The sequence below is a fragment of the Chroicocephalus ridibundus genome, chromosome Z, assembly GCF_963924245.1.
Source record: "Chroicocephalus ridibundus chromosome Z, bChrRid1.1, whole genome shotgun sequence".
In the NCBI taxonomy this organism is placed as follows: Eukaryota; Metazoa; Chordata; class Aves; order Charadriiformes; family Laridae; genus Chroicocephalus; species Chroicocephalus ridibundus.
This window is the reverse complement of record NC_086316.1, coordinates 8772518-8794249: the sequence shown is the minus strand read 5'-3', so window position 1 is coordinate 8794249 and position 21732 is coordinate 8772518. Positions and strand designations below refer to the sequence as shown.

Here is a 21732-nt window from a genome sequence, read left to right as displayed (position 1 = left end):
AATTTGAACAGTAAAACTCTTCATTTGCTTGAAAAATTTCTAGCCTCCCGTGGAGCTGTGGGATCGCGCTGCGGCTGCCGGCTGCTCCAGCCCGCCCCGGGGCGGGACCGGCAGCGCCGAAGCCGGGCGGGCAGGTGGGTCCGGGGGCTCCGGCGGCGGGGGGGGAGACCGGGAGGGGAGGGCAGGAGTGTGGGAATGTCGCGGGGGGGTCACCGAGGCGCTTCCACCCGACCACCGCCGCTCCCCTTCCTTCCCCTGCAGATGCGTCCGCAGCCGGAGGTTTCACTTTAATGTGTTTTTGTTGTTTGGTTTTTTTTAAATATGTAACGCTTTAATGTTCTACCGTGCGGCGGGAGCGATGTTTTACAGCAGACCGAAGCCGTATTGGAAGCAGCCACGCACCATTAGCTTCAGATTTTTCATTTTTATGTTGTTTTGCTGCTTTAATTATGGAGTTTTTCTGTTTTTCTAGATAAAATACTTGTTTCAAGGGAGGCACTGTTCACATTGCCAGTAAGTGAAGTGCTCTCAATAGGAAAAAAAAAAAAAAAAATAGGAGAAGATGGAGGAAGCAGAAGAGGATGACATGACGTGTGGAGACTTGGGAAACGGACTTGGGAGAAGACCTGGCGCTGTTTATCAAGGGGAAAATTTACAAAACTCCTATTCATTTAGATCTAGGAAGGGATCTGGAAAGGTGTGTAGTTCTCTCTTGTCAGCAAAAAGAGTGGAAGAAAGCGATGCCGCAGCTCTTCCTGGTTCAAAACGAAACAGTTTTTACGATGGATCATTCAAAAAGCCAGTTACTGGTCCAACTCGACAGAATAGCTGCGGTAAGAGTAATTTGGAAGTTAATTATTCACTGTGAGAAAAATCTCGGCAAAACTGCCTCACAGTTCATCTGTTTCACGAGGTGTCAAGCTTAATTCAAACTGTTTGCCGAAAGGCTTTGAAATCTCTGCAGGATTCCATGAAATGCGTGTGCGTTGCAAACCTGCTGGGATCCGGCGCAGCCTTGGCAGGGTGGCCGGGCGACCTCTCCGTCTGCTGCTGGTGGCACAAAAGGAGGCAGCCCTTTTGCGTATTCTGTTCCCCAATCTTCCTCCCAAAACAGTTAATGGCAGAATTCCTTTCCAGTGAACGAGGCTGTGGCCCTTCTTAGTGTAAAATGACCAGTTTTTAAATGTTTATTTTTACATTTGGAAGTGATATTTGGCGAAAAGCACCCTGTGGTGGGGGACAGCGTTGTTTGTCTCTAAATGCATATAATGACATTGAGTGGAATTGCTTTGATTCCTGATTTGTTTAAATGTGTCTTCCTAGAGATTGCGTCTAAAGCTAATAGCCAAGTATTCAAAATCCTGTTTGCTACTTAGCTGAAATTTGTGAATTTGCCTTACTTTTGAGGTTAAGAAGTTGTTTTTAGAACCTGCACATCTCTGTTTTCACGGTGTTGGCATTATTATTTTTTTTTGTGAGGACAACACTGCTGTAAATAACATCAAATGAAGGCTGTGCTGTTCATTACACTTCAGATGCTTTGCCTTACGTTTTTATCCATTTTAAGTACTTTGACTGAAATATTTCCATATAACTTGCTTATTTCTTTCCTTTAAAATGAGTCCCCACTATCCTCTCTGCACACTGCAGTAAGCTAAGCAATATAATTATTCTTTGCTGGTTTCAGCATCTTCAGTGAGAATTAATGAGAGCAGCATAATTCCTGCTGGTTTCACTGTCCTGCTGGTGTCTGTCTGATGAGAAAGGTCTAGGTCTTTCACACAGCAATGTCCGTGAAAGCATGAGTTAAGGTCCACGTGAACCTGACTCTGATTTAGGAGGAGGTGGCATCTTAACATATATCTGCAATGCTCAGTTTAAGAAAAACAGTACCAGTAGTAACTGCTTGTTTAGAAGAATACTGGATCTTGTGGGACACTCCCAACACTGCACTTGATCTTCGTCTCTTGCAAATGGCCCCTACTTCTTAATAGTGCTAGCCACTGTTGTGTTTAGTTTGGTTGTTGAAAAGTTACAATCTGAAAAGAATCTAAAAAATTAAATTATTTTTTAATCAAGATGGCAATTTTATTGCTTTGGGCTTTTTTTAAAGAAAATTATAAAATAATTGTCCTTATTTTAGGTCTCTCTACAACTGTTCTTTTTTTTCCCCATTTTACTTCTTTAACTGTGAAACAATATGTTTGAGCTTAGTATTTATGTATTTCTTAAATCTGTGTATTAGCTCCAGAAGAAGAAAAAAAACCACAAAGATGAAAATTCACCTCCGCACATTACCTGTTTTCAGGGTAAAGCAAATTCTCATGTTTTCTTTCGTAAATATTTTACTATCTCATCTTTTACTATCTCCTATCAATCTGACAGAATCTAATACTGAAGTGTCCAATGAAGAACTAAAGGAACAACTTCGGGACGCTCTAGAGGTTAGTCACTGTGCCAAGAGTGCAAGAGTGCTGCTCTGAAATCTGCATTTCCTTTTAATGTAGAAAATTAAAGCACAGTGTTAGTTTAGCTGAAGACCTTGGTGTGTCCAGAACTTGGATGGATTCAGGGTCTTGAAATTAGAGTGCTAGTTGGAAGCCTCATAACATTTTATGCCAGGAAATCACAATGTGAGATGCAGTTTATAGCCTGGATTTTATTTTTTTTTGGGGGGGGGGGGGGGCGGGGGTTGGGAGGGAGTATTTTTAAAGATGTCAAGAATATTAAAAGGATTGTACTCCTTTTCTAGCAGGTTTTCTTTTTTTATTAAGCTTTGGGCCTGAAAATCTGCCCTAGAAACACAACAGTCTTTGGGTTTTCACTGTGGAAAGGTAGTTAACTCCTACATTTTAATTTTACTGTGTTGATATGTTGGCATCAACCCAGGCAGAACGAGCAGGATGATCTCCGCTATGAAAGTACACACTTCATCTGCTCTGTGTTCTTTAACCTCAGGATAGCCCGTGGTAGGTCATTTTCATGCTCTCTTAGCATGAAGAGCCTTCAGTGTGCAGGAAGTTAAAATGTCAAGAGCCTTACTCATTTTCAATTGGACAAAACTGATAATTTGCCATTGCTCCCAGATATGTTTTCAGAATCAACTGCTGAAGTAATATAACTGGGAAGAACTATGAAAAAAGTTTTGTATGACCGCAAGTGAACAACTGAGTGACCCAGATAGGGGTTAAGGAAAGATAAGCATACAAGGCAGTAATTTTTCTTTTAACACTTGGAAATTGAAAAACTGCTTTGTTCATCATTCCCATGTTCTGGGAATGTTGCATGAAGACGTGATTGGCACATACCTGGAGCAGGAATCTGTTTTGTTGTTGTTATTTTGTTCTGGGCAAGCAGTGGTTTTGATCTAACAGTCCTAACATGATACCTGCACTATAGAGTATGGATATTTTGTACAAGATATTGTACATTATGTTAATGTAGCATTTATATTTTAGTGTATGTTTGTAATATTTACTACATTTTGTATCTGTTGCATCTATTTGCCTGCATGTATATCTGCTATTCTGTTTTGCTTTATTATTTTAAAGCTCCAGACCCGTGTTGGTATATACAACAAGCAAGGAAGAACTACAGTATTTGGTGGCTTATTTTCCAAATACACTAAAAGAGAACAGAAAGAATAATAATTACGAGTATTCTTCTTTAAGGATTTTGTGCTAACATGCACGGTTAACATTTATTCATCGCAAGCAAGCTATTAGTCAGAGAAGAATCATATTTGTTTTTTGAAGAGGGCAAATTTACATTGCTGTTACAGCCGAGTTTTAACAGGATTACCTTGGCTTTTACTCAGTGTACCTATTTTATTTTGCTTCAGGAAGTTGAAATTTTGAAAGTTGAGCTTGAAGCATCACAAAGACAGCTTGAAGGAAAAGATGAAGCCCTAAGAATTCTGCAGAGCATGGTATGAGTTGTTCAGAAATAATTTCAGTACTTAGTGGTACAGGAAAGAAGAGAGAAGAAATATTTCTGCCGCTCCTCATCAAAACCCCCAAACCTTAAGTTCTTCCCAGGGCTATAATTTAAACCTTGAGTCTGCAAGTGTCTACAGACTCAGCTTCTACGATTTACTACTTTTTCTGTGTGGAACTATTGCAGTTATTTAAGAAGACTTTACTGTTGTAGTAAATTCTCATAATTTTATCTTTGAGGATCCCTGAAGATTTAGCTATTTAACTTACAAAAATAAGGCTTTATTTCCAATCCTTCAAATTGCAGATTTTGCCAGTGCTTGAAATTCTGCTCCAAAGCATAGGTATTTTCTGTTGACTACTGTGTCTGTTGTCTTAGAGGACGTTATGCGTTAAATGTTACGTCAGTCTTTTGTTCAGTTTGCAATATTTTTTTTCATTATCGCAATGAATTGTGTTGAAATCAGTTTCTGGTTTTTAGCCTACTTGCATAACCCATTTATAGTTCTGCAGTTTATACCTTCAGACATTTTTAGTAAGTTATATCTGGATCAAACTATAAGTGTGTTGTAACTAATATTTTTTAAGAGCTGATTTTGTGTTCAAGCCCTAAAGAAGACGTCATCTCATTTTAAATGATGCTACGTTTTTCAATAGAAAAGATTATGGGATTGGAACACAAGTTCCTTATGCAACATAGCTATTTAGCGACCTGAAATTAGATCTGCTGGGACTTACAAGCAAGTTGCTGCTGTCTGTAATTCTGCACGCTCCTGCTTAACTAAGAATGTGAATTTCTCTTGATGTAAAACTGAAAATGTGGCTAAAGCTAAATCAAGTAAGCTTAATTACAGGATTTGACAGAGTTGTGATTTTTTTTTTTTTTTTTTTTTCAGGCAGTCTTTAATAAAGCCACTAGTCATACAAAAGCAATGCTTCAAAAAACTGAGGAAGAAAAGAGAACTTTAGAAAAGGTAAGGGTGCATGTTTCCTTCACACCTGTGCAAAAACATACTAGATTAATAAGGGGTTATCAGACTGTTTCTGTTTTTTCAGTAGAAATCTGGCATTAGTTCCAGGGGTTTTTTTTAAGTGTTCATATTCCTTCTTACTAGAAAGATGTGTAACTCTTTTGGTCTCTAGTTGCATGCTTTAGTGTGTACAAATAATACCTGACAGTTACTAGAGTTCTCTCTGTATTTTCAGTTGGTCTCTGTTATGAGTTTCACAGTCATTCATAGTGGGTTGCCCTATTTCTTAGTTATTAAACTGTCACTTCCAACAAGTGTAAGAAATGGGTGCCCAATTTTCATAGGGAAGATGAGGGAGGAGGAGGAAGGTGGCATTGACCTACCTTGTTAACTTGAGTTTTATGCTTTGTCTCTCCTCCTATGTGACCTTTCCACAGGACAGTAAGAGGACAGGGAAATATGACAGTGGGCTTGCTTTTGTCGTGAGTACTACCAGCATTAGGTCGTGCAGTGCAGTCTGGAATCCATAGATCAGTGATGCAGAAACTTTTTGGTGTCTGTACCAAATGTATTTTTAACAGTGCAACAGATTGTCATCATCGTTGGTCATCTAGATCTCTGCCAGCGCCAAAATTGGCACCAGCATTTCGTCTTCCTCCTTTCAGTGGGAGGCTTGTGATGAGCGGCTGCAAGTTTGTTTTTGTTTCCACAGGAAATTAATATTTTGCAATGGGAGATTGAATTTGATCAAGATAGATTTAAAAACATAGAAGACACATGGACCGAAAAGTATGACAGGTATTCGACTTACACTGTGTATCTTTGTGGGGTTTTTAATTGCATTCAGTGTTATATGCCATCTTTCCTGTGTTCCAAGTTTGCTTCATCCGGTTTTATGGAGTTTTTCTGTTTTCACAATTTCCTTCTGGAATTGTGAATATTTATTTAATTTTCTTGCTAGTCACATTTGTATTTTTCAATTAAAACTACTAAAATGATTTTGTCTCAATTCTTTAGTGTGTATATAGGCTAGCTTTGCTAGGCTGAGTCTTCATTTTCATCCCGTTACGCTATTATGTTAGGCAGCTGCAGCCAGACTGTCCTTACTTAATTTAACTGTAAATGGGGCATAGAAAATAATGGTATGTGCATGCATGTGGAAGTATCATTTGCTGGTTAATCATTGCTTTATTTTCTTGCATTGTAGGTATGAGCATACATACAGGTAAAATGGAATGTTTTTAAGAGAGGCTGATCAACTGGTTCTTTGTTTAAATAAGAGTTACTCTGGACGGAGAGCAGGTGTGGTTAGGCAAGCAGAAGATGCCAGAGGCACTAAACTAATAAGGCAATAACAGATGTTGAAAAATGTGACCAGCAGGCTCACTTACTCGAATGTAGAAATGGTATCTCTGAAGTCTCCCCATCAGTTACAATTATTTCAGCGGAGATTTTTATTTAAAATTTTCAAACTTAAAAAATAATGAAAAAGTTTTCAAACTATGAATTTGTAAGAAGAGTTTTACTAAGATACTGTGTCTTGTTCACCTGTGAACTTAGTTATACTTGTCAAGGGATACCTCTTGAAAAACTCTTTGGCTTTTCTGACTTAGGGGATGGGAAGTGTAGCCAGGTATTCTGGAGCAACAAAATTACTGTTAACTGTTGAAAGCTAAAGACATGGCTTCAGAAAACTGCAAGCCAGGAGCTCAGTCCACTTTGCATAAAGATTTTCTGATATCTGAGACGGCAGGATGAGGAGAATGTCTGTTTCCCATTGTTTATTCATGTTAAATAATTCAGGTTACCACTTAGTTTGAAGCAAAACCATGAATTTGCAGTATGCTGCATTTACTGACAGCTGAAGAGATGCACCAAATGTATCACATTGCTTTAACATTTAGGACGTTAGATTGCCACCTTTCTATTCAAGAAGGAAATTCTTAAGTACTTCAAGGAAAAATGCATTATAAAGGCATATTGTATGTTCTCAGGTTGCAACACTTGAAAGTACAGCTGTTCTTGAGAACAGTATTAAGACTACAGGAAGTTTACGTTCTAAAATTAAGACCAGAGCTATGTTGTCGCATGTCCAATAACAATTATGTTCTTTCAAGGAAGTAAGATATTTCTAGCCAGTGCTCAGAGGTTTGTAGTTACAAATTTCTTTGAGTTTCTAATGGTAATGTGCTACTTAAACTCAGCTCTTGTTAAACTCTGAAGTTGTTGGCACCTGCTACTTACAAGTGAATGTTTTTTTTTTTTTTCTTTTAAATTTTATTTTTCTTAACATTCACTTGAACATACTTGGACGCATTTAAATGGGTTGGGTGAGGGTGCGGTCTCCTGAACAAGGCGAGCCTGTTTGGACAGGACATGCTATCTGGGTTGCAGAGAAACCTCTCTATGAGCGCAGAGATTCTTGGTTTTGCTCTTGGTTTTGCTCGCTGCAGAGCCACCTGCAGCCTGGATAAGGAGCAGTGACTCCACAGAAGCCAAGCCTGGCATAGCCCCCTTCCTTCGCCTTGGTTCTGTGCCAGGCAGACCCAGCCTACGCACAGAACTTTCTTCAGAGGGTTAGGAGTAGCTTTAGGTTGCTTATTGGCCCCTGGCTAGGGGATGTGGATCTAACAGCATACTGCGTATTATTGGTACAGATATTGTTATGGAAAAATTTTACAATATTTTCCACAAAAAAATTTAGAAGTGAGGAAACTGCTTATATAGTGCTGCATGGATAATACCTTGTCAAAATGAATACTCTTTTCAGTTTTGATTTTTCTCTTCAATCTTGTCACCAATCCTAACTTTAATTTGCAGAATTATTAGATACAGTGTTTTAACAGGCTAATTTTTTTTTTTTCATTTGAGTGGCCATTTTAAAATACTTTTTTTTTTAAAAGATAATACAGACTTTTTCTGACTTCTGCAGGATATATTGTGAAAATGCAGCTCTCAAGGAAGCACTGAAACTGAGAACAGAAGAAGTTAAAACTCTTAAAGCTGAAAATGCAAGTAAGCCACCAGCAGCTATTCCTCTTCCCATACTGTTTCTCAGCAATAATTCAGGACTGAGCTATGAAGGAAGCTTTCTGTCAGGATAAGTCTCTTGTTAGTGGAGGCTGACATTAGTGGATATGCAGAAACCTTTTTTAAACAGAATTTTGTGTTTGTTTTTCTTGTCACATTGTCACTTGAACTGAAAAAAAAACAACCTTAAATGATAGGAAAAGTCAGGTATGTCAAGCTTACAGCGTAGATCACGTGTGAAAGAAGTATACCTATCTTATCTCCCTGGCATGGTGACACCCTGGGCGAGGAGGGAAACAACCGGTCTGTGCTCCTGGTCCTGTCCTGGAAGGTGGCAACAGCAGCCAGGGCAGCCACCGAGCGCTCCTGCTACAATGACAATCTGCATCAGAGACGTTCATTTTTAACATGCACACTTAGAGATTCCCATAGCACAAACTTTGAGGTAATTCAGCGTGTTGGCTTTATAGTGGAGGTTTCCAAACCGCAGGTTGTGCAGGCGTCTGGCTGGGTCAGATGGCTCAAGCACCTTTCCCTTATTTTTGGCTTCCAAAAAGCTCTAAAATAGCTGACGTACATACATCATTATATTCTCAGTGTTGTGCTATTCTAAAGGAGCAGCTGCCTCAGGTGTAAGTGTACAAAGAAATGAGCCCTCTAGTACTGAGGCAGAGCAACATACGAGATGGTGTCTCCGCAAGTGGGTCATTCCCTAGGAAAACACAGAGGGATCTGAGTTTCCTGATCTACGTAGTCTCAATACATTCCCAAACTGATGCTTATACTACAGAACCGTTTAATTTGGGCTTTTTTAAACCCAGAGATTAAGAAATCAGAGCAGCAGATTTTTTAGTAACTTTCCTTGTTTTATTTCATAGTCCTGAATCAGCAGTGCTTGGAATTTCTTGCCATGCTGGATGTGAAACAACAGAAGGTTGTTCAGGAAAACATGTCCCTGAATAAAAGTGACATTACAGATTTTACAGGTCTTGAAGTAAGTATGAATTCCGTGTTTTTCGAAATGGCTGGTTCAAAGATATGTTTATATGCAAAATATACAGATAAATTTTGCTTACTGATTATTTCACTGTTTCTTTGGATTTACTTTTAGATAATGACAATATTCCCCTGCATGCCTGTTAATCAGTTTTCTAATGTGTCATGCATTGTGATTCCTATATTGCAAAGAAAGGACAGAAGGAGCATCAGGCTATTTTTCCCCAGCCAGCATGCTTATTTTTTCTTCCTAATATCTTAGCTGTTAACTCCTATGCCTACTGCATTACTTTGAGTGAAAAAAATAATTCTAATGAGGTCTGCAGGGAGTGGCACATACAGGCCAACAATTTTTGCCTTTATGTTATCTTGCAGAAAAATATGTTTCACGTGTGTGGTTGTGTGTCAAAAGAAATAGCGCTGAAATCTCTTGTGGCGTGCTTGCTTCCCCTCACCCTTACGCTCCTTTTGTAGTTTCAAGATGGTTTTTTTACTAGTCATCCGGCATCTCTTGGATTGCGTTGTGTATGTAGATAGGTATTTAACTGGTGGTTTGTTTTTGATGTTAAGCTGGCGGTCCTTGGAGCCTGCACCTGCAATACTTCTGGGGGGCAGCCTTGTCCCTGTGCTAAAATGGCAGCTGTAACTCGAAAGCAACTTCTTCATCTCAAGCAAGAGGTAACTTACGCTGATCAGCTTAGACACGAACAAGCAGAGGGGCGCTTGTGCTCAGAACCAAATAAAACCACAAACGCTCTACCGCAGCTTACACAAACCAATGTATCTTAAAACAAGAAAGCTTCACAGACTTAATGTAATATTTGTTTGTAAAGCTTTTAATGCCCTAACTTTTGCTGATAGAAAACTGACATTATGACATCAAATCAGATTTACTAGTTAAAAAAAAATTTCTTTTCTCATTCTTTTTTCTTCCACACACATTTTCTTAATCTAAAAATATGTATACACTGTGTAAATGTATACGCAGTGTGAGTGCGGACTACCACTGGTGGGGGTGACTCCCCTTCCCCTTCCTTCTTGGCAGTGCGTTCCACCCGTCCCTTGCATTGACGCCGCCACTCACAAGCCCGCTCACCCAGCTAGGTCAGGAAGCTCATCTTGCGGGAAACTCTGTACTTACACGTAAATCAATAACGTGATTTTCAAGCTCTTAAGGTTTTTCATTTAGTGAAATTCTATTGTTTTAGATAGAAGATTTTTTTCTTCTAATTTATATTTAACTCTGCGAATGTGGTTGCTGTCCTTGTGGTCCCACAGCAGAAGTCCCAGGTGACTTGCTGGTTTTGAAAATAAGTACCGTCGTGTCCCTTTTGTACCAAACTTCTTATCCCTGACACAGATACCCTTCTTTTGCTCCTTTTGCTGGTGGTCCAACTGGCATGGGACATTAATGCCCTCCTCAAGCTCTTCTGCATGTGCAGAGACCAATGGGCACTGCTGGCAGCTTGTCTGTGTAGATGGGTGGTGGTGTGCGCATGCGGAGAATAGCAGGGTAAAGAATCAATACACATTTCAAATGCACTTCTTCCTGTGGCAAGAAAGCACTTGGTTTCTACTACTTTGATTATATTTATTTAAAAGCTGTCTGTGGTAATGGCTTCAGTCTGTCTCTTAATATATATTTTAAATCTGCTATTGCTTCCAAACGGCTTAATATACTTTACCTTTTCTCTGAATTAAAAACCAGGTTGAAAATCTGAAGAAGAGTAAAGATGAAGCTTATGTAATGGCAGATGCCTTCAGGATTGCATTTGAGCAGCAGCTAATGCAGAGGAAAGACCAAGCCCTGAGGCTTGCAGAAGTGATAAAGATTAAGAAGGAAACTAAATTTATAAACTGGAGACGTCTGAAAGACGATGGTAACTGGACATGCTCTGTATCTAATGGCTGAATAGAAAAGAAGTTAGCTGACAAGCGGCAGAGGCAGACCTTACTGTATTAAATGTATGGTTGTGGTTTAATTGCTAATGGAGGCTTCTGAAGAGTGAAAAAAGAGAAAGACCAAGTTATGTCAAAACTGTAAATACGTTAAATAGTGCGTCATGTAGTTGAAGAATTTCTACTGGAAGTTTCGCATATGTACGGTAGGGTGTCTGTGTATACGTAGAATACATAAGTACTGCTGTAGGATGTTGGAGCTACCAGTCTAGGCTTTTGATGTGGCCCTTTTTTATTACACAATCATATACTGTATTATCTGAGTAAAAAACATGCTCAAATAAACAGGCTGTTATCCAGGATGACAATAACATTCTGGATATTAAAGTTGTTCCTTGTGAAAACAGCACAGAAGAGCTGCCATCTGGCAAGTTTAGCCTGGCCATTTTAGATGCTGTCAGCAATTTAATGTGATGGGTTTCTTTCAAGGGATCTCTACATAAGAGGCAGGGAAGGAAGAGAAGTGCAAAAAATACCTACTGAGTTTTCACTGGAATACTAATTAGAATACCTTTCTTTTATTATGTATGTGCATGTATATCAGTATTTATTACTCTGCTTATACTTGACATGGTCATCTGTGAATTACAAGGCACTCTAAGAAGAGGAAAAATTCTTATTCTTTTCTTCTTTAAGGAAAAGGATACGGAGAAGTATTTAAGTGCTTATGTCATGGTCAAAGCCATAGCAGAATTTAGGAATGGCACTTCAAGGTACATTTGTGCTAGCCATTGATTTGGAGGTGCCAGGCTTAGAAGCTTTGGTGGGTCTTCTAGATTCCTTGAGCAGCCTTGGGATGCAATACTAAAACAGCATACATCCTGAGTATCCGTATCCCCTATACCGATGTCATTGTTTCCTAGCTCCCAGTAATGTCTGTTAATCTTTTTAGAAATCTTGGAAACTTTTCAACAGCTTTTGTCAAAAACCCTTTTTTTTCAGGCTACCTACTGTTTAAAAAACAAATTACCACAAATTACTGTTTAACTAGAGCATTGAAGTATATTTTTTTTTTGTGGAGTGAAAAGAATTTTATTTTCAGTTTGCTCATCTATACAATGAAAGGGCTGTTTAGCGTTCAAGTAATGCTAAGGGTGGAGAAGCTGTAGCTTGCATTGCCCTTTCAGAGGAGATCGTTCAGAATTCAGTTTTACGCATTCCCCTTTTATCCCAAAGCAGATTTTCTCTTCCTAAATTCCACAGTCCTCATACTTTTGTTTTCCGTAGGACGTGTCAAGTTACGAGGGAACAAGAACAGTCTGGGACAAAAACTGTCCATCCTGCTCTCATCAGATGGGGACTGCAGGAAAGTCGAAGAGCTGGACAATCCTCATGAAATCCTGAAGATGTTAATAGATTTGGTTAGTATTTTGTTCAGCTGTTCATCGTGAGTCCTTAGGGGAGTAAATCTGTCAATTCACATAGCCTGCCTTGTTCTTTAGCTTATAAGCTTGTTTTTTGTCTTTCTCTTTTCAATAAACACCCAGGTAAATGACAAAGAGGAGGCTCTGGCTCATCAAAGGAAGGTTAGTTACATGCTCGCTCGCGCAATGGAGATGAAAGAGGGTGTTTTGGAGCAGGATAAAGGAAATTGCATGCCAGGGGGTCATCATCACGAAGCCCCAGCATCATCGGGCCCCCTACACGCCTGCTGCCAGGAGCTCCCTCCTCAAAACGGTGTTTCTTCAGTTCCCGGTGCAAAAACATACGAAAATCCGGTAAAAATGCTTCGAAAATCACACTCCTGGCCGTCTGGGATGACGCACCGTGGAGACAACGATCCCCTGGGAGATTCGGAGGAAACGGTGGTGATCTCTGTATAGCCACCCGCTGCAATAAACGCACTTTTGAACAGAGAAATGCCTGAAAACGTCCTGTGATTACATCACTGGGGGCCAAACGCGGACAACGCACAATTCTGCAGTAGTGCCCTAACTATTGCTTTGGCAGAACAGCCCGATTTAATTAATTTAGCGGCAATTTCCAAGCAGGGTGAGGTCGCTCTCCGTCGCCTCAACCCTCGCCTTCCCTGACTGCCTATGACGTGGTGACGAGCGTGACGGGGTGAGAATCACGTCACGGCGGGGGGTGACGTCCAGAGGAAGGGCGGGGGCGCGGGGCGGGGAGCGGGCGGGGGCGCGGGGCGGGGAGCGGGCGGGGGCGCGGGGCGGGGAGCGGGCGGGGGCGCGCATGCGCTCAGCGGCCTCCGCGCGCGCAAACAAGGGGCGCTGTCGCCGCCGCCGTTCCGAGGCCGCTGGCGGGGGAGGGGCCGCCTCTAAGCCGAAGGGCCGGCGGCGTCCCCTGCGTCCCCCCGCCTCGCCCGGCGGCCGGGGAGGGCAGCCTTGCCCCGCTGCCTGGGGGTGAGGATGCGGGTACGGGGGCGGGAGGGCCGGGGCGCCGGGCGAGGCGCGGTGGGGAGACGCGCGGCCTGGACGGCCGGCAGCTGTGGCCTGCTGGGCAGGGGGGGACCGGGAGTGCCGGCAGAGCGGGGACCGCCGCTTCCCGGGGCAGGAGCCGCTGTGGGCCCGGGGGGCGCGACACGGATCGTGTTTCTGCGGGGGTTCTGACCTACCCGTCCGGCGCCCGGCGGTCCCCTGGCCGCGGTCGGCGCGGCGGTGTGGGTGCTGACCGCCTTCGTCTTCTCCGGTCCGGCACCCCTGCGTATCGCGTCTGAGGAAGGTGTCCTGAGCGGGCCTTGAGCACTGAAGTGTATCCCTTCTGCGCCTCTTGTGTACTTCAGAACTGATAGGACTGGCATTAGCCAGAGAAACGTTGCGCCGTAAGGATTTTACAGTCTCTGTGGCATCGGCGAATGCACTTTTTGGACATGGAAGACGGTAATGAAACGAGAACAGAGCCCCGTGGTTTTTACAGTGCAGTTTGCTACTTGCACGCTGTTGCAGCTGACTGTGTAGTACTCTCACAGCACTTCATGCTGCGTAGCACGTATTAGATTGCTTAGGTGGATTAATTGCCCCTAGAAGTATAGAGATATTGGTGATAGTTTAGCTTACTTCTGTTGCGTTTATCCTGATACAGGGTACAGAGTGTAATGGACACGCTTATGCCATGCACTTACAGGCATTAAATGTTTTAAGACGCGCTTCTGGATAAACTGGGAAACATTCTCAGCCTGAATTTAAATACAGGCTATAATGGGAGAGAACTGGTTATTGGTACATTATGGAGAAGTGAGCAGTGCACAGGAAAGGATCCAGTTGAATGCCAGTGCTAGATGGCGTTAGTGTCTAGTGCTGTATTGCTGGGGTTGTCTAATGAATATCTGGTTATTAATAATGCAAATCAGAGCAGATGAGAATATTGAGGGAGCAGTGGTTTCCGTTGTGGAATGATCTTTCAGACCTGATGTAATAATCATGTTCTCATGACTCATTTTCAAATGCTGAGTAATAAATGCTGATACAACTAACGAGGTGGCACTGTGGGCAGTATGTGAGATGCATTTGTTCAGTTGAGCAAGTGGATTCTTCAGCTGTGGGCCTGGCTGCTGATCGTACTGCTGATGTGTTGGAGCACTGATGAAAATCAGTAATTGTTGCTGGCAGTTTTTTCTGTGTTGTGTGAATGATACTATTTTCTGTTCAGAAGAGCAATAACAAATTACTGTGGATGAATGAAAGGCGAATCTTCAGGGGCTGAAGATGATGCAGGGAAGGAGTTGTGAGTTGTCTTAGTGGTGTTAGTGGTAATATAATGCTGTTGATAGAGTTTTGTTCTTCTGAAGAAATTGTGTTGAACGAACAGAATGTTGCTTTTTAAGCAAGGTAGTCCAGTTTTTTTTACAGTGTGTCACATAAGCTTTTCCTTACGTGTCCGAAAACTTCGGTAGCTTTTATCTTCAACCCCTGATTCAGCTAGTAAATTCGCAGCGGCAGCAGCTGCTGCAGTTCTGGGGTTGGATAATACATTGTCTTGCTCAGCAAGAATCACTTTAACTTCTATTTGACAACATTTAAGTTTTTCACTAAGCATTTGCTCAGTTATAATGAAATTCCCTGTTAAGTTGATTGCTGATGATCTCTGTGGGCGGTTGTACCCTTACATTTTTTTGTCTGTAGAGCCTCAACCCTATGGGTAGGTGCATGGTAGGGATATTGGAGGGGGGGTGAGAAGGAGAAGGTGGGTAACTAAATAATTAAATACTCTTAAATAATTAAATACCCTTAAGGTGGGAGAAGAGGCGTGCTGTGCTTGATGCAGCACTTCTATAGCATTGTGAACTTCGATAGTTCTTAATGGTTGTGTTTCTATCAGAGGCTTTGTTCTAGTTATGGTAGTTCCTGTGTGATAAGGTGGAAAAAGCTAGTTAAATCCTGTTGTGGGGATAAAAGCTTCAATACAGCTTTCTGTTCAGACTCATAATGCTTAAACACAATGGTGAAGTTGAAATTACGTAACTTTGCAGCGAGCAAGGAGACTTCCCTGATAATCTAAAATTAAGATGGCTGCTGTGGTAATTTTCTGGAGTGAGGACTTCTGTCTGTATTTTTGTGTGTGTTTCTTTAACCTGATCTTATGTGGTTTTAGCATGCTCCCTATAAAAGCAGACCTGTATTCTGCAGTGATAATAAGCTGTGACTAGCTGGAGATCTGGTAATGCCTATGTATATTAACACTACGGAGAGTGTTTTTCAGGGATTATTAAATATCAGAGGGCTACTTGTCAACAGACATTGAACTGGTTAGCTGGTAATAATTTACTTATGCCTTGTATGTTACAAGTTATCACCATTGAAGGCTACTAACCACCTCCATTTAGGGAGACTGTATTTGAAAAACCACTGACAATCCATTCTGTAACTTGGCCATTCCCTACCCTAGCACACTTGTGTTATCCTCTCCTTTAAATAAGAGTTTGTTGAGAAGTCCCTAGTGGAATCTTGGTTTTGATTCCTGGAATATGTGCCTATTATGTTAGAAATTATTTATAAAGGGTATAAAAGAAGTGGCCTCTAAAGTGTTTTTAAATGCACTTGTTCCCAAAGACAGGCCTCTGCTTTGTTTATAACCATATGCTAACTAAAATGTTGTTTGTTTCCTACTAACCTTCTTACTGTGTGAGAACACAGTCACTGACCTGATGTTACAGACAGTGATAACGAGGAGACAGCCAGAAGTAGCTCATCACCACGGATGGGATAACAAGAAGCAGTTAATCACTTCAAGGTTCTTTTACGCGTCAAGTATGTGCTCCTGTCCCAAGTAGGACAGAGCTGGGGCTACTTCAAGGAACATCCTTGTCATCCTCAAGAAGTTGGCAAACTGGCAGTAAACTTTTAACATCCTGAGGTGACGCCACACCTTAAAAGGATAATGTGAGGAAGGGTCTCCTTACCCAAACAACCACCGAGAAGCTCACAATTGTGCCCAAGTGTCTTGCTGATGCAGCCAAATTTGATATGCCCGTGCAAAAAGGCCATTCGGTCATCCTAATGAATACATACAGCAAGGAGGAGTCATGTATTAGGTGGGTGGAATTATGAGGATCTTCCGTGTATCAATAATGGGTGAATATCCCCCGTGAGGTGTGCTAGATTTGTGGGTTTTTCCCCTGGCACCCAACGTCGAATAAAGCAGTGTCTCCTCTCTAAACTGCTTTGCGTTTCGAGAGCTTTTATTTCAGGTAACGCACTGACACACTTGCACTTGTTGGATAGTCATACAAATCACAGTATTTGCTTCCGTTAGGTAACAGATTTTATGTAGTAGAATTATTGCATCTGTTTCTTAAGATACTGTATTTATGCAATTTAAAGTGCAGAATTAGGAGTTTCCCAGACAGCAAGCCTCATCTGACTGGGCAAATAACAAAAGCAAACTTTTGCTTATTCTCTCTTGTTCCATTTTAAGCTTGCCTCTTGGAGACCTCAGGAGGTAAAGGAGGGTGTTTGGCCAGGTGTCGATGTGACCTAAATAGGAACTGTTCAGAGTCCTTCCAGAGATTGCCACTGACTGGCTCACTTCAGTACTGTTCACGTCGGCGGTTCTAGGTATTGGCTTACTGGGTTCACCATGTTGACTGCTGCCTGGCATAGCAATTGAGTGTTATTAGTTTTCCACTAAATAAACATGGGTAAGATAATGAAGAATGCTGATCTTGAAATCAGGTGAAAGCTTTGAAAGATAAGAGACTTAAGTTGAGCTTGTTTAGAAACATACCAAATGTTTACGCAGAGAAGTGGCAAGTGCTCTTAGTGTGCTTTTTTGTAATACATCAGCAAAAAGTATTATTTTATCTCGAAGCTAAGGATACTCAGTTGACGAAAGGAAGAGTTGACTGTCAACTGGAAAAAAAAATGGATCTTTGCCAAGCCATGCTCTTGGAAACCCTTGTGATTGGTGTGTTCTGTTCTTCAAGTGAGATTAGCTGCCGCTTAAAGAAGTGAAATGTACCTAAGGATGACTTAGAACTGATGACCTGTAACAGTGTAAAATATTCAGAATGTGACCTGTTTCTGTCCATTAATATGCCATCTTTGGTGTATTTCTGAAGAAGTAGTAATCAAGCACCCCAGCACTTCTTTTGACATCAGGCCTTGTAGTTTACTCACACAGTAGACAGTAAAATGTCTTAAGATGTTTTCTGACTGAACAGACCTAATTAAGTTAATGCAGCACAATAATCTGTGAAAGTAAATTTCTATAAACTAAATTACCTGATTTAACCGTAACTGCGTTCCCAGATCTAAACTTCACTTTCTAAAAGAAAGCTTTCTTGGATCTTGCTCTTTAAAGTGGGTTTTACAATATTAGATACTAGCTGTTATCAGTGTACTGTAGTCATCTTATGCTTTGATTATTTTTTTTGCCTTTTCAAGAAGGACTGGTATTTTATCTTCAAGTCTCCTCACACATAAATATTTAACTTGTCTTGATATGAACACGTACGGTCTTTGACAGACAGTGATTTAGACATTTAAAACTTGAAGCTTTCTAATTTGAAAAAAATTTATAAAATGGAGCTGGTAAGAGCCTCAAGTTGTACGTCTCATTGCACTGTTAAGGATTTAATGCCTCAGATGCCATTATGAACATTGTATTTTAAGAATTTATTTTAAAGAAATATTAATCTGTGAACCAACTTGGAGAGAGTCTAGTGAGTGTGAGTGTTTTCATAGCTCTAGAAAACATCTTCAGAAGACAGCACTTAATGCTGTTTAGTGAACAGAAGGTCCATGCCTTTAAACGTGTAAGAGGTGGCAGCAGCAAGGAGGGGATTGACTCAAATCCTGAAGGTGTCTGCTAGACACGCAGATTAAGCTTCTTTGTGCTTTTCTTCCTGGTCGTAATTCCTTCCTGCTCATGCATTGCCCCTTCTGGTGTGCTGGCACGCTTTTTTGTATGTCTGTGCGAGGATCTTGTCTGGCTGAAAAATAACTGAGGAGAAGCTCTATTTAACCCAGGTCAGTTCTTGCTCTGTGCACAACGCCACTGAACGGATGTTAAACTAGCGTGATGTATGGAAGGGTAAAGGGACAAGCTGTTGCAGAACAGGTCTAAAACCTGCAGTGGGAAGGTCTGTGTGCATAAGCAGCCATAGCCTCCTTTTCTACACCGAGCACCCCCCATCTGCCACACGCACTTTCCTTGCCCATATGAAACAATCATTTCCCACTCCTGTCTCAGTTGTTTGTTTTCTTAATGGTTTTGTAGGATTGGGGGTGGGGGGATGGTGGGTGTTCCTACTACGGAAGGTTCCACCTACTTAAAAAAAATGTATATAGTGGTGGTGCTGATGGTTTTGGATTGCTAGAAGTATAATCCTTAAAAAAATACGTTCAGAGCAAATGCAGTTTGCTAAAACAAATGGTTCGTACAGAGTTCTTTTGCTCAGGGAAACAAGCAGCCATTCAATAAAAACATGTCACTAGAGCTTTTTCATAGCTTCTGATCCACTCCTTGTTTAACGTAAGTATTGGGATTGGCTGTAGGTAGATCTAGGAAGCAAAAAATAAAGATCGGTCTTGTTGATGAAAGATGATCTGAAACGTTAAGAAACCAGAAGGGTTTTACATTTCTTTGGTGATGCAGATACATGGATTCAGGACAGAGAGATGAGAGAGGGAGAGAAGGAGTTACTGCTTTTTACCCTGGTTTGGGGGTTTTGGTTTTGTTGTGGTCTTCTGGTTTTGGTTGTGTTTTTTTGGAGGCCTGTTTTAGAAAAACTGATAGCCTGTGAAACACTTTAAGAAAGGGTAGTGAAATAACAGGAATAATATGCTGAATATTCAAATTTATGTTATGTGTTGAAAATGCTTTACTAACTCAAATGGAACAGTTTTATTACAAAACTATATAGGTTTTACTAAATGTAACAACCTTATTGGCTCAATAAACTGAGGTATCATGGTAGTTTCTGAGCTCTCTGAAGAATGGATGTAAATGCATACGATTTCAGTTCTGCCATTCTTTCCATTGAGTTCTTTTCTTTTTCAGAGGTGAATGGGCCAAGAGCATACAGTGCAAACATGTCCTTCTAATATACCTATTAGCATTATAATCTTATAGTGCATATATGCTTAATTCAGAATTTTTCTTGTACCACTTAAGAGTGCAAAATAATGGGTAATCTCTAGGTCTTTTTAAGTATGAAATAAAGATAGTTGAATAGATTATTTGCCTCTCCTCAGTATGTTTTTTGGAATGCGGAAGATTTTTTTCTGAGAGCTTCTGGTGTCATTGAGAAACCTGAACAAAATTCATTTCAGAGGACATCTTTAAGTCTAATTTATTGGTGATAAATTTTGTTTACTTCATTACCAGTCAAGTTTTTTTAAAAAACATTTATTGCTGATTTTAAAAATAATCAAAATTCTGATTGTAGTAAGTTGGGAGCTTAACTTGCAGGGCTATAACTTTGCAAGCAGTGTGTTTTGTAGGTATCTAAGAGTGAAGCAAGACAGATTGCGCTAGGTCAGTGTTTGTTTCACGTTGGAGACCTGTTTTGATGGCGAAAAAAGCAAAAAACTAACGTTGTTCTCACTCAGAAGTACATGACTTTCTGTCTTCTTTTTAGCTCTTTGACCTGGCTTCATGTGGCATGAGATGAGAGTATTATGTACAAGCCAGTACAAACGAAAGCTTGGGGAATGTGTGGCTGGAGAGTGGCGAGGGGCCTGTGACCACCCCCTCTTTTGGTCACAGGTATTAGTCTGCGCATTAGTTGTAACTTTAGTTGTACCTGAGTGGTAAGGCTGTAACACAAATCCCTACAGAGAATAAAACTCCATTATGTATTCATTGATCCCCAGTTTTCTCATAATCCTTACGTATTTCTGGTTAAGAAGATCTGTTCAGCTAATTTTTGACGAACGGTTTGTTGCTGTCCATAAATACATGCTTTAAGGATGGGTTCTGTGCTTTAATGTCTCTGAATGAATCACCAAAAGCTGTTAACCTTGTAAGGCTCTTAATTGAATTAGCTTCCATTTCAAGTTGTAACCTCCCACTTGCAGGAGGTCGTGAAATGAGATGATTGTTACAGGGGATAACTGTATTCAAATGAGTGTAAGAGAAATGGCATTAAGTATGGCCTTGTTGCTTTTTGATGCCTGTTAGATAGCTGGGTGAGCCTTAATGTACGGTGCAGTGTGCTGAAGACCATTGGAGTGATTGACTTATGGCCATGGATATCAAAACAGTGGTATATTCAGATTATTTGGTTTTTGCTCATATATGGGTACAAAGTACTGCATTATCTTATGTTGCACCTTTCTCATGCTTTGCAAGTCTCTATTTGAACTATGTATTAGCTTAAAAAATACTCTTGTCACATGCCTGTTAATGTGGTATGGTAAGCGAATGCACCTGATGCGAACCATTCAGTGAGAGGAAGCCTTACACCTCACTGGAGTATGTAAGGCATAGAATCTAGATCTATAGCTGTACAGTGGCGTAAGTGATATGAGAGGATTAAAGTATTTCTTTGGGCTCTAAGCTTTGAGAAGAGACAGTACTAGATAGTCAAAGTACCTTGAATGGAGTAGGGTGTCAAAGGTAGAAGGAAAACTAGACAGACCTCCACAGGTCTAGTTTCCAGGCATTAGACTGAAGGGATTTTAGTGCCTTCAGTTTACTTAAGGGAAGTGTAAATCGCATCTTGATTATATGTTTTAAGTAATTGTACAGTGTGGGTGTTCAGACATGAAAAAGATGTGGAATTAAAAAGCAATTCAGAGTGACCGAAAAGGCATAACACTTGAGTGGCTGGAAATCTTCATTAAGCAAATGAAATGGGATGTTTTGCAATAGGGAATGTGATTAATAAGTAGCTTTCTGATAAGTTGGCAAGTCTCTAAAAAGAGATTTTAAAAAATTTTTGTTTCAGTCTCAGAGAAAGTGAATGGCTTATGTGTTTTAAGTAAAATAGAGGTGATGAGCTGAATTACCATGCTGGATTTTTTTCTTTTTCCCCTGGTCTTGGAGGAAGGTTTAAGAGGAGGATTTAGAAGCAGCTCGTTGGTGACCACGGGGGAGGAGTACTGACCTCAGCCTGCCTAAATGCATTGCAGCTCTGTGTTATGACTGTCTTGTGCTTCAGCTGGTTAGCTACTTTATAGTTCCTGGTATATTTTAGGTTTTAACCAGTGTTTAGTCTTACCTGAAACATTTGGTTGAAGCTGAAAGTGATTGAGGTTGATTGGTTGAATAGCTTGGGAACTAAGAGAATCTGTTTCTTTAAGTCTCATGTTCACATGCTCAATGTTGAACTTGTCAGGTTTTAACTCCTAAAGGAGAATTTTTTCTTGCTGGCACTTCTGACAACAGAAGAATACTTTTTATGCTTTCTACTGGAGTTTAAAGGATGAAATGTCTGGGAT

The 21732-nt window shown here is 40.7% G+C and overlaps 2 protein-coding genes across 6 annotated transcripts in view; both read left to right on the top strand.

Moving 5' to 3' along the window:
* Positions 1-48: 48 nt before the first annotated feature.
* Positions 49-12917, top strand: CCDC125 (coiled-coil domain containing 125). The gene is made up of 12 exons (XM_063321045.1): positions 49-134; positions 473-833; positions 2386-2444; positions 3842-3928; positions 4832-4909; positions 5619-5704; positions 7839-7921; positions 8815-8930; positions 9503-9610; positions 10641-10812; positions 12119-12252; positions 12379-12917. The coding sequence occupies exons 2-12, from the start codon at positions 563-565 to the stop codon at positions 12712-12714; spliced, it is 1530 nt and encodes a 509-aa protein (XP_063177115.1). The 5' UTR covers positions 49-134; positions 473-562; the 3' UTR covers positions 12715-12917.
* A 174-nt stretch (positions 12918-13091) lies between these two features.
* The window catches only part of ZFYVE16 (zinc finger FYVE-type containing 16), a 34158-nt gene continuing 25517 nt past the window's right edge, over positions 13092-21732 (top strand). For 2 of the 5 annotated variants that reach the window (XM_063321041.1, XM_063321036.1), the window contains exon 1: positions 13092-13251. The gene's annotated coding sequence lies outside the window, so the exon portion shown is untranslated. Of the gene's footprint in view, positions 13264-13587; positions 13729-16153; positions 16380-21732 lie in introns of those variants that run through there. The other 3 variants (XM_063321039.1, XM_063321037.1, XM_063321038.1) reach the window with 3 other exon arrangements.

What these genes read in the sequence shown, in the direction of transcription:
- CCDC125 (XM_063321045.1), top strand. Translation starts at nt 563, where the DNA reads ATGGAGGAAGCAGAAGAGGATGACATGACGTGTGGAGACTTGGGAAAC. An exon ending in AAAAGAGAACTTTAGAAAAG is followed by an intron (nt 4,910 to 5,618) that starts GTAAGGGTGCAT and finishes TTGTTTCCACAG; the next exon opens with GAAATTAATATTTTGCAATG. An exon ending in CAGATTTTACAGGTCTTGAA is followed by an intron (nt 8,931 to 9,502) that starts GTAAGTATGAAT and finishes TTTGATGTTAAG; the next exon opens with CTGGCGGTCCTTGGAGCCTG.